The 12,607-nt window shown below is 47.3% G+C and overlaps 1 protein-coding gene across 2 annotated transcripts in view; it reads left to right on the top strand.

Annotated features, from left to right (window-relative positions):
* IDH1 (isocitrate dehydrogenase (NADP(+)) 1) overlaps positions 1-11,411 on the top strand; it is a 34,462-nt gene extending 23,051 nt beyond the window's left edge. For both annotated transcript variants that reach the window (XM_038766447.1, XM_038766449.1), the window contains exons 7-9: positions 7,907-8,047; positions 8,847-9,009; positions 10,694-11,411. In XM_038766447.1, the coding sequence (XP_038622375.1) occupies positions 7,907-8,047; positions 8,847-9,009; positions 10,694-10,787 (398 nt within the window). In that variant the 3' untranslated portion in view covers positions 10,788-11,411. The remainder of the gene's footprint in view (positions 1-7,906; positions 8,048-8,846; positions 9,010-10,693) is intronic.
* The last annotated feature ends 1,196 nt before the right edge of the window (positions 11,412-12,607 follow it).

A 12,607-nucleotide genomic window follows, 5' to 3' on the forward strand; every position in this document is an offset into this window, starting at 1 on the left:
CCCAGGGCTTAGTACAGTGCTTGGCACATAGTAAGTGCTTAACAAATACCACAATTATTAATTTCCACCCCTCTATTTTTTTCCAAGCACTTGTAACAAGAAGCAAAATTGATTTGAATTTTATTTTATCTTTGCCCCACCTATGGGAAAACAATTTGGATTACAACTCTATGATGAAGGCATCAGGGCTTTCACTCCTGACTCTGTCATTGTTAATTGCTCTCGCAAATTTTTGGTCCAATGTGCAGTAGTAGTTGTGGCCCGAAAAACCAGTAAACTTCCAGGCATCATCATAAAAGGCAGAGAAAATGAAACAAAAGGCCCTGATTTTGCTACTCTCTGCAGCTGGAGTGCCAGGTGCACTTTTGGTTGTGACAGCATCATCATCAATGGTATTTATTGAGCACTTTGTGCTGGGCACCGTACTAAGTGCTTGGGAGAGTGCAATACCACCAAGTTAGTAGACATGTTTCCTGCCCACAATAAGCTTACTGTCTAGTGTGGGAGACAGACATTAATATAAATGAGACAGACATTTGAGGATGGACATCATGCAACTGTAGAAGGGGACGGGGAAGGACAACTGAGGTGGAGAAGTTGAGGTAGGTGGAAAGGGTTCACGCCCTGCAGTCTGGAAAGATGAGGTGGTTTAATATTATGCAGTCAAGGAGGGTGTAAACTGGGCAGACTGAATTGTTCCTCATATCTCACATTCCTACTGAGACTTCTTGTTGTTAATGGTATTTATTAAACACTTACTATGTGTCAGGCACTGTACTGAGCACTAGGCTAGATACAAGATAATCAATTTGGAGACATATGAAAGAATAGAGGGAAAAAGAGATGTAATGGAAAAAATTAGGTAAGTTATTTTAGAATAGCAATAATTTAGGTACTGATAGTCGGTTATTAGCAAGAGAATTTGAAGTGGTTGGGTGGTCCATGGCTAACTCGGGGATGGGTATCCAGGAGGGCTTCCAGCCTGAAACAGTCCTGGACTGGGTTAGCTGTTGGTTTCTCCCATTGGTAGATGGGAGATGGGCAAGCAGTAGATGGGAAACAGAGTTGGAAGGCAGGTGTGAGAAAAGATGAAGTTAAGGGTTGGGGGGCTATCAATGTCAGCAGCCTTCTATTGATTGGGCTGGGTAGCTCAGAATTCATATCCAGGGGAAAGTGCTATGCCATTTTGAAAAGCAAACACTTTGCTTGTAAGCCTGAAGGGCAAATAAAGGATGGAATGTCTGCCACAGGAATTTCAGGGACAAGTGCCAAGATCTTAGAAGGAATAATTGGAAAGAATCAAGGAAAACGCAACTTCATCCAATTCCCATTGGTGCCAGTAACAAAACAGTGTCCCCTGGATAGCTTTTGGCTCAGGGGTGGGGACTGGGCTTGCAGAATTTGCAGGTGAACGGGGGGAGGGAGTGGCTTTTCCGCTCAGCCTCCATCTCCAGACACTGTCCAGACACTATCCGGAGAGCCAGCTGTGTATGTCCATGTCCAGGACCTCCCATGAGATCAAGTCTCACCCTTCAGTTTGGGGGCTGTACATATAGCTCTGTCAAGGAACCTCTCCCCGGGCAAAGGTTTAGTGCTTTCTGCTGGGAGAATCTTCTGTCAGGAAGGAGGCAAAGTCCACATAGTGTGGCTTTTGAGAAACACTGAAAAAGGAGAAACTATGCTGCTTTCTGCTCCCTTCACATATTTCTCAGACTCAGTCCACATGTTTGGTGGTGGTTAAGTTGGCTGTGGGGGTGGGGAGGTGGAGGGGGTCAGCATGGAGGTTTATTCCTTCATTCAATCATATTTATTGAGTGCTTACTGCATGCAGAGTACTGTAATAAGCGCTTAGGTAGTACAAGTCAGCAACACATAGAGCTGGTCCCTACCCAACAATGGGCTCACAGTGTAGAAGGGGGAGACAGACAACAAAATATGTAGGTGTCAAGGTGTCAAAACCATCAGAATAAATAGAATTATCGCTATATGCACATCATTAATAAAATAGAGTAGTAAATATGTGCAAGCAAAATAAACAGTAATAAATATGTACAAATATATACAAGTGCTGTGGGGAGGGGAAGGAGGTAGGGCGGGGGGGGGCGGCAAAGAGGAGGGGAGGAGGAGAAGAAAAAGAGGGCTCAGTCTGGGAAGGCCTCCTGGAGGAGGTGAGCTCTCAGTGGGGCTTTGAGGGGAGGAAGAGAAGCTGGTTTGGCGGATGTGTGGAGGGAGGGCATTCCAGGCCAGGGGAAGGACGTGGGCTAGGGGTCGATGGCGGGACAGGTGAGAATGAGGCATAGTGAGGAGGTTAGCAGCAGAGGAGTGGAGGGTGCGGGCTGGGCTGTAGAAGGAGAGGAGGGACGTGAGGTAAGAGGGGGCAAAGTGATGGAGAGCCTTGAAGCTGAGAGTGAGGAGTTTTTGCTTGATTCGCAGGTTGACAGGCAACCACTGGAGATTTTTGAGGAGCGGAGTGACATGCCCAGAGTGTTTCTGTACAAAGATAATCCGGGCAGCAGAGTGAAGTATAGATTGAAGTGGGGAGAGACAGGAGGATGGGAAATCAGAGAGGAGGCTGATGCAGTAATCCAGTCAGGATAGGATGAGAGATTGAACCAGCAGGGTAGCGGTGTGGATGGAGAGGAACGGGCAGATCTTGGTGATGTTGTGGAGGTGAGACTTGCAGGTTTTGATGAGGGATTGGATGTGTGGGGTGAATAAGAGAGTGGAGTCGAGGATGACACCAAGTTTGCGGGCTTGTGAGACGGGAAGGATGGTAGTGCTATCTCTACGCTCAGCTATCATCTATCAACTATCATCTCTATGCTCAACTATCATCTCTACGCTGATGACACCCAAATCTACATCTCTGCCCCTGCTCTATCCCCCCATCTCCAGGCTCGCATCTCCTCCTGCCTTCAGGACATCTCCATCTGGATGTCTGCCCGCCACCTAAAACTCAACATGTCCAAGACTGAACTCCTTGTCTTCCCTCCCAAACCCTGCCCTCTCCCTGACTTTCCCATCTCTGTTGACGACACTACCATCCTTCCCGTCTCACAAGCCTGCAACCTTGGTGTCATCCTCGACTCTGCTCTCTCATTCACCACTCACATCCAAGCCGTCAACAAAACCTGCCGGTCTCAGCTCCGCAACATTGCCTAGATCCGCCCTTTCCTCTCCATCCAAACCGCTACCCTGCTCGTTCAAGCTCTCATCCTATCCCGTCTGGACTACTGCATCAGTCTTCTCTCTGATCTCCCATCCTCGTGTCTCTCCCCACTTCAATCCGTACTTCATGCTGCTGCCCGCATTGTCTTTGTCCAGAAATGCTCTGGGCATGTTACTCCCCTCCTCAAAAATCTCCAGTGGCTACCAATCAATCTGCGCATCAGGCAGAAACTCCTCACCCTGGGCTTCAAGGCTCTCCATCACCTCGCCCCCACCTACCTCACCTCCCTTCTCTCCTCCTACAGCCCACCCCTCACCCTCCACTCCTCTGCCGCTAATCTCCTCACCGTGCCTCGTTCTCGCCTGTCCCGCCATCGACCCCCAGCCCACGTCATCCCCCGGGCCTGGAATGCCCTCCCTCTGCCCAACTGCCAAGCTAGCTCTCTCCCTCCCTTCAAGGCCCTACTGAGAGCTCACCTCCTCCAGGAAGCCTTCCCAGACTGAGCCCCTTCCTTCCTCTCCCCCTCGCCCCCCTCTCCATCCCCCCATCTTACCTCCTTCCCTTCCCCACAGCACCTGTATATATGTATATATGTTTGTACATATTTATTACTCTATTTATTTATTTATCTTGTACGTCTATTCTATTTATTTTATTTTGTTATTGTGTTCGGTTTTGTTCTCTGTCTCCCCCTTCTAGACTGTGAGCCCGCTGTTGGGTAGGGACTGTCTCTATGTGTTGCCGACTTGTACTTCCCAAGCGCTTAGTACAGTGCTCTGCACACAGTAAGCGCTCAATAAATATGATTGATTGATTGATTAGTGCCATCTACAGTGACGGAAAAGTCAGGGAGAGGACGGTTTGGGCGGGAAGATAAAGAGCTCAGTCTTGGACATGTTGAGTTTTAGATTCATTCATTCATTGTCTTATTTATTGAGTGCTTACAGTGTGCAGAGCACTGTAATAAGCGCTTGGGAAGTACAAGTTGGCAACATATAGAGATGGCCCCTACCCAACAGCTTGCTCACAGTCTAGAAATGGCAGGCAGACCAGGCAGACATCCAGATGGAGATGTCCTGAATGCAGGAGGAGATACAAGCCTGGAGGGAGGTAGAGAGCAGGGGTGGAGTTGTAGATTTGGGTGTCATCAGCGTAGAGATGATAGTTGAAGTGGTGGGAGTGAATGAGTTCACCAAGGGAGTGAGTATAGATAGAGAACAGAAGGGGACCAGGAACTGACCCTTGAGGAACCCCTACAGTAAGGGGATGGGAGGGAGAGGAGGAGCCTGTGAAGGAGACTGAGCATGAATGGCTGAGAGATAAGAGGAGAGGACGGAGTCTGTAAAGCCAAGGTTGGATAGTGTGTTGCGGAGAAGGGGGTGGTCCACAGTGTCGAAGGCGGCCGAGAGGTCAAGGAGGATTAGGATAGAGTAGGTTTATGAACACATCATAGTGTAGCTCAGTGTGGCCCAACCCTAGGATACTCGTGGGCTGTCTGGATGGTGGGCAGCAGTCCTCTCCAGCCCCTTTGGCCATTCAGCTTTCTAGCCAGTCCTGCAGTGCAGACCAAGGCAGAACCACTCTTGGAGGGAGCATGGGCCCCCTCCCTGCATAGGAGGAAGGACAGGGCAGGCTCACCCCTTCTCAAGATCTGTTTGTCAGCAGTTGGGATGTGCAGGTGGGGTTGCTCTAACTAGAGTCAAAGACTATAAGGAAAATCTGCTCCCTGACCCCAGCTGCCTGATCCTTCAGAGGAAGAACTGGGATAGCTGGGAATGGTGAGGGTAAAGACTGAAGTTTTCTGGGGTGGGTACAGAGAGGTCTCCCCAAAGGAGAATTAGGAGCAGAAATGTTCTAATTAATGAGTCAATCAATGGTATTTATTTGAGTGTTTACTGTGTACAGAGCACAGCTCTAAGCATTTGGAGAAGAATAATTCAATAGAGTTTGTAGATGCGATCCCTGCCCACTGCAAGCTCACAGTCTACATCATCATCATCATCAATCGTATTTATTGAGCGCTTACTATGTGCAGAGCACTGTACTAAGCGCTTGGGAAGTACAAATTGGCAACATATAGAGACAGTCCCTACCCAGCAGTGGGCTCACAGTCTAAAAGGGGGAGACAGAGAACAAAACCAAACATACTAACAAAATAAAATAAATAGAATAGATATGTACAAATAAAATAAATAAATAAATAGAGTAATAAATATGTACAAACATATATACATATATACAGGTGCTGTGGGGAAGGGAAGGAGGTAAAATGGGGGGGATGGAGAGGGGGACGAGGGGGAGAGGAAGGAAGGGGCTCAGTCTGGGAAGGCCTCTCTACAGGGGGAGACAGTCATTAAAACAGTTACAGATAGGGGAAATAATAGAGTATAAGAGTATTTACAGAAGTTTCATGGGGCTAGGGTGTGAATCAAGGTGCTTAAAATATATACAGCAAAGTAAATAGTCGAAAAAGAGGGAAGAGTTGATGGGGAAATAAAAGGCAAAGTCTGAGAAGGCTTCTTGGAGGAGGTGTGATTTTTAGGAGGATCTTCAAGGTGGGGAGGGTGGTGGGCCAACAGATATGAATGAGGAAGGAATTCAAGGCCCAGGGAGAACATAGGCAAGAGGTTGGAAGTGGTCTAGTTGAGACTGAGGTACAGAGAGGTAGTTTGGTTTAGAGGAGCAGAGCGTGTAGGTTGGATTGTAGTTGGAAATAACAGGGTTAGGTAGGAGGGAGAGAGCTGATTGAGTGTGTCTAAGTTGATGGCAAGGAGTTTCTGTTTAATGCTGAGGTGGGTGGGCAACCACTGGAGACTTTTGGGAGTGAGTAGATATGGAATGAGTGGCTTTTCATAAACATGATCCTGGCAGCAGAGCAAAGTATGGGCAGGAAAGAGAATAGACAGGAGTCAGGGAAGTCAACAGCTGATGCATTAGTCATATCGGAAAATGGTGAGTCCTTGAATCTGCATGGTAGTAGTTTGGAGGGGAAAAATGGATTCTAGAGATGAGTTCCCTCCTACTGATTGTGAGCCCCATCTGGGACAGGGGTTGTGTCCAACCTGATTATCTTGTATCTACCCCAGGATACAGTGCTTTGGCCCAAGGAAAGGGTTTCACAAGTACCATAATTGTGATTATGTTTTGAAGGTAGTACTGACAGAATTTTGTGACTGATTGAATGTATGGGTTGAATAAGTATGTGACCAATCTACCTCCAAGGATTTGGTCTTGGGAGACAGGGAGGGTGGTGGTATTGTCTACAGTAATAGAAAAGTCAGGAGGAGGACAGGGTTTGTGTAGGAAGATGTTATGTTTTGGACATGTTAAGCTTTGACGTAACAGTGGAGTATCCAAGTAGAGATGTCCTGAACGTAGGTGGAAATGCAGGACTATAAAGGAGAGAGGTCAGGGCTGGAAAGGGAGATTTGGGAATCATCCACAAAGAGATGGTAGTTCATCACATATAGATGGTAGTTGAACCTATGGGAGTGAATTAATTCTCCAAGGGAGTGGGTGCAGGTGGAGAATACAAGGGACTTAGAAATGAAACTTGAGGCACTCCCATGGTTAGAGGGTGAGAAGCAGAGGAGGAGCCTATGAAAGAAACCGAGAAGGATCCATCATAGAGATAGGTGGAGAGACAGTGACGGGGAGCTCAGGGTTTGGACTTCTCTAGGTATTGAGTCATGTGACACTCCTTCTGGGGACTTCTGTATAGAAAAAGAAAACTCCTCTAAACCCAGCTGCAGCGATTGAAAAGCTGTAATACAATTCCCATCAGATATCTGTGAGTGGCTAGTAATGGGAATGGTAGCAAGATAGAGATTGGTGAAATATTTAACAGGGAAATGTTTACCAGGTTAAAACAGGAAAACTCTGAAATGGACACTGAGCCACAAATAACTAGCTAGTTCTTTGCCAAAAGGACAAACATTGCCAAAAAGACGGCATGTCCTGTTGAGATCACTGGCAGAGTTCAATGCTAAAAAAGTATCAATTTGGGGGCTCAGCTGAAGGATTCCAGTGGGAACAGTGGAGTCCCGCCTCCTCGGATGTTCATAGAATGCAACCTGTGAGCTGTGGGAAAACTCTGTCCAGCACAAGTACGCCAGCACTTGGAACAATGCATGACATAATAAGTGCTGAACAAATACCATTAAAAGAGAGAGTTGATTGGGCAGACTCAGACGTTTGAGCCCTTTTGGCCAGGACCTTTTTGGAGGTCTGGAGAAGGCAGTGACAGCCACACCACAGGGCTAGCCATGACAATTGACAGAACTCGAAATCCATATGCTATTTGACTTCAGACCAAAAACGATTAAAGTTAAAAGATTGTATTTAAAATGCAATGAAAATAGCGAAGACTGTCTGGGAAAGTGTTTATTGGGGTTCTTGCTTTGTTGGAGATGGTCAGAACAATTTTTGATTGAGACCTTCCTCATTGCCTGATTTCCCAGAAACACTCATGGGGCAAACTCAGGTCTCAGGGCTGCTCTGTTGCCTTGGACCCCTCCTTGATGCTGTAAGCTCCTCCTCTAAACTGTAAGCTCCTTGTAGGCAGGAAACGTGTACCAACTCTGTATATTATACTCTCCCAAGCCCTTAGTACAGTGCTCTGCAGACAATAAGCACTCAAATACCATTGACTGATTAATTGCATGCCCAATGCTGGTCCCCTCAGGGCCCACTGCTTCTCTGTGTGGCTAAGTCAGAGCTAGATGCTTGTTCCCACAGGGTATGGCTCACTGGGAATGATGACCAGCGTGCTGATTTGCCCAGATGGCAAGACAGTAGAGGCCGAAGCTGCACATGGCACTGTGACCCGCCACTTCCGCATGCACCAGAAAGGCCAAGAAACATCCACCAACCCCATTGGTAAGATCCCCCTGACCTTTGCCTCCCTCCTGAATTAGGCTCTGGAAATCTGGAACATTCCTTGGGGATTATCTCAATGAGTAGGTAATTATCCAAACAGCTTTCATGCCCTTTGAGCTCTGCTTTATATCATCGAAGTCCTTGTGGCATGCATCCAAATGGGACTTTGGAGCCCCCTTGGGTCCGGCTGGGTGGCGGTGCTCTACAGATACTGTTTGTGTCTCATTTTACCTTCCGTGTGTTAAAATGAGATTTGAGATGAATGCTCTCTCTGAGTTATGTGGCTGTATCCATGCCACAAGGTTTTGAGCAGCATTTGGGGTGATAGTGGTAGAGGAAATGGAATGACCATTAAAAACTTTGCGTATAATTGCCATGAAAAAATACTTTGTTTTAGAGGCTGGACCTTGTTTCCATCCATCCTGAAACCACAGCAGGTATTCAGGACCCTCAAATAGAGCATTGTGGGGTGGCAGAAAGAGCACAGGAGTGGGATCAGGAGACTTAAGTTCCAATTTTGGCTCTTCTGGTGACCTTGAGCAAATCTCTTAAGTGTCTCTGAGCTTCCGATTCCTCATCTGTGAAGTTTAAAGGAAATACTTGCTCTCCCCACCTCTGAGCTTTTTGACCCCCATGTGGGACGGGAACTATTTCCAATCTAATGATCTGTAGCTGCTGAAGTGTTTAAACACAATGCTTTGGTCCAGGTAGGAAATGCTGAATAAATACCATCATTCATCATTCGGCAAGATTTTTTCATCATTCACAAAAATGGATTTCTCCTCTTCTCCCCTTTCAGCCTCCATCTTTGCCTGGAGTAGAGGACTAGCTCACCGAGCTAAGTTGGATAACAATGCAGAACTGAGCACCTTTGCAACCACCTTGGAAGAAGTTTGCGTTGAAACCATTGAAGCAGGCTTCATGACCAAGGACCTAGCTGCTTGCATTAAAGGCTTGCCCAAGTAAGGACACCCTACCTGATAGTGGCTTCCTCCCATTCCCACCGGGTCCCAGCATTGTTGTACTGTGTGGGGGGGCTAAGCCAGTTGGTATTCTGGGAATTGCACTTAGTTTAGGAAGACTCAGATTCCAAAGCCTAGAAACAGGGTGTGTCCCTTTGAAAACTGACCCTTCTACAAACACTGATAAATGTTCAATCTATATTTTGCACTCTGTAAAGCAGCTATGGGTAAGTATGCCACCTCCCTGCCCCCATTATTGGCTCCCTGGGCACCCCAAGTTGGGAGGTTAACTCCCTTCCAAACCAATTCTGCTTTCCCCAATGTAACATTAACTCAGTGTCTGCGTTTAGGAGACCATTTGGGAAGGAGGTAGAGACAGAAACTAACGCGATATGCAGACACACACACATACACAGCACACACACACTAGGGAGCAGAAATCACAAAAGAGAAGGAAAGAGGTAGAGACAAACAAATGAGATAAACACATACACATTCATTCATTCAATCATATTTATTGAGCGCTTACTGCGTGCAGAGCACTGTACTAAGCACTTAGGAAGTATGTCGGCAACATATAGAGGTGCGCACACACACACACACACACACACACACACGAGCATAAATCACAAAAGGAAGGAAAAGAGGTAGACAGAAGCACATGCACAAGCGTACGCGCATCCTCCCCCCACCACCCCTAGATGATTTTCCCTTCAGACTGGCAGTAGCGGGGGAGGAAAGTGCAGAATGAGTTCCTTCCTGCCACCCCCTCGTGCCCACTAATAGTCCAGGCTCCATAGAGCCTCCTGGCTGATGAGGCCAAAGTCATTTCCACAGCTCTTCCAGATTCTGGCTTAGCAGCTGCAGGCAAAGCCACTCCTGAGGCCTGTAAACCCCAGAGAGCAGCAATGATGAATCATTGCTATTTATTGAGTGCTTACTGTGTGCAGAGCAGCATACTAAGTGCTTGGGATTGTACAATACTATAGAGTTTGTAGATACGATTCCTGTTCACAAAGAGTTTAGGGTCTGCTGCGGTTGCAACATCACCCTTTCAGGCTGGAGCAGGGGCAAGATGGGCCCCCACAATGCCTTCCTTCACTCACTTTCTGCTGTAACCAACTGTTCTGGATTTACCCAGGACCTCGTGGTGGCCAGCCTGGTGGAAGTTGAACCCGCCTGCCCTAAGAAAACAGTTGTGAAACACAAACACCCATTTAACCCAGGTGGCTCTGGTTGCCCCTCAGGGACAGAGTCTGACAGAAACTGTTTCAAGGAGCTGGGTAGCTGGGCACTTGGTGTCCCACAGTAAGGAACAGCATGTTTAGTTTACCAGGCTGTGGCCCCAGGAGCAACTGGATGGAGCTAATGCAGGTAGCCTCCACCACATGATGGGCTGAGCCCTGTTGGCCATTTGTGTTTTTCCAGTACGGTAATCCGGGCAGGGCAGTACGGTATCCCCTGCTAGCTTGAGGGGATGCTGTACCACTTGTTCCAGAGACCTTGAAGCCGCAACGTTGCGGTACCTTAGCTGTGTCTTTTTCCTACTCTGGGAAGAAAGCAGACTGAAAGTTACTGTTCAGTGTGCCAGGGTCTAGGGCCCCTTCCCTCACTGTGCACCTGCTCCCCTTTTCCCAGGAGATTTGGAATAAATGACTGACTGATGTTCTCTCTCCTTCTCCAGTGTGCAACGCTCTGACTACCTAAATACCTTTGAATTCATGGACAAGCTTGGTGAAAATCTGAAGGCAAAACTGGCCTCTCAGGCAAAACTTTAAGCTCTTGCTTGGGCTGGGTAACCTTTTCTGGGTGACACTCAAAGGTTGAGCAAAACCAGCTTTGTGATTTTTCTATGCCTCAGAAATTAAGTTTTTTCTATGAGTTTTAAAACTTTTCTTACACTTGAGTCCATCTATGTCAATGTCAGGGGGGAAAAGACATTTTATAGCCATTAGTGGGTTCTTTTCTTCCCAGGTTATTCTTACTATTACTTTTCTTTTCTTATTCTGAAGTAGACCAAAATGGAGAGGGGGTTCAATATGAAAGGACACACCACAGTAGCAGGGATCTCTCCTGCAATGGTCAGTGTACAGGCTGGCCCTAACTCTTCTTTCCCAACACCAGGCCGGGACCAAGGTGCTGGGTGGGGTGAATTGATAGAGGGTCAGGGCTACGAAGAGAGGGAAGGCACTCTGTGGCAGGCAGGAGGAGCGGTGCGAGCCCTGCCATTGGGAGTCCTGTTAAGTTAAAAGGCAGGATCTGTCTGGTTTTGATTCTGTGCATAACTGGGCAGGGACAGGATGTGTTTGTGACCAGAAATCTTGCATTTCAACAAAAGTGCTCCTAGAGGAAGTTATTTGTCCGTGTTTCAGAATTATGATTAAAGATTGCCCCAGCCGTGACGTCTCTCCATATGGTGTTTGTCCGAATTTAAAATGACCCTTGGGCTACTCGGCTGTGGATTGGCTTCTGCTGGAGAACTCCAGAGGTCAGTGCCTGGTTTTAAACCCCAGCTCTGTGGTCCGATATCAGATCATTTTGGGGGCCTAGTCTCCCTGCGCCGCTGTTCCCACTGCCAAGTTTCATGGCACAGACGTGGTGCCAGATGTGGCCTCGGAGGGTAACAAGAGGGAGGTTCAGGGGATTATGTGTAATTGGCATAACCCTGCAGAGTGATGCCGTTGACATCATAGTGTTCTACTCTGCCCAGCACAACATGGGTGAGAGCCGAAGCACCTCCTTGTCTAGTCACTATACAAGAAGCAGCGTGGCTCAGTGGAAAGAGCACGGGCTTTGGAGTCAGAGGTCATGGGTTCAAATCCTGGCTCCACCACTTGTCAGCTGTGTGACTTTGGGCAAGTCACTTAACTTCTCTGGGCCTCAGTTCCCTCATCTGTAAAATGGGGATTAAGACTGTGAGCCCCACGTGGGACAACCTGATCACCTTGCAACCTCCCCAGCACCTAGAACAGTGCTTTGCACATAGTAAGCACTTAATGAATGCTATTATTATTACTATTATTATTTTATTATTATTATGGCTGCTGAGGGATGCACTACTTGGGGACGGATTCAGCTTAGAGTGGGTAGAGCTGGGTTGTTGCTCTTCTTTGCAAGACCCTACCAGTCTTAGGGCCACTCCCAACCCAGCCAAACCTGGACCCAATTAGCAGTATTTATTGAGGGTTTTTTCTATGCTACTTTTTAAGCACTTACTATGTGCCAGCCACTGTACCAAGCCCTGGTGTAGATACAAGTTAATCAGGTTGGACACAATCCATGTCCCACATGGGGCTCGCAGTCTTACAGATTTTACAGATGAGGTGACTGAAGCCCAGAAAAGTTAAGTGACTTGCCCAAGGTCACAGATCAGACAAGTGGAATAGCTGGGAGTAGAGCACAGGTCTTTCCGACTCCCAGGCCCATGTTCTATCCACTAGACTGCACTGCTTCTCATGCTGCAGAGTACTGTATGAAGCACTTGGGAGAGTACCATGCAATAGAGTTGGTAAACACAATCAAAGAGCTTACAGTCTCGATGAGGAGATAAACATTAAAATAAATTGCAGGTAGGTAAGAAGCAGACTATAAGGATATG

This window comes from Tachyglossus aculeatus, chromosome 25 (genome assembly GCF_015852505.1).
Source record: "Tachyglossus aculeatus isolate mTacAcu1 chromosome 25, mTacAcu1.pri, whole genome shotgun sequence".
NCBI lineage: Eukaryota > Metazoa > Chordata > Mammalia > Monotremata > Tachyglossidae > Tachyglossus > Tachyglossus aculeatus.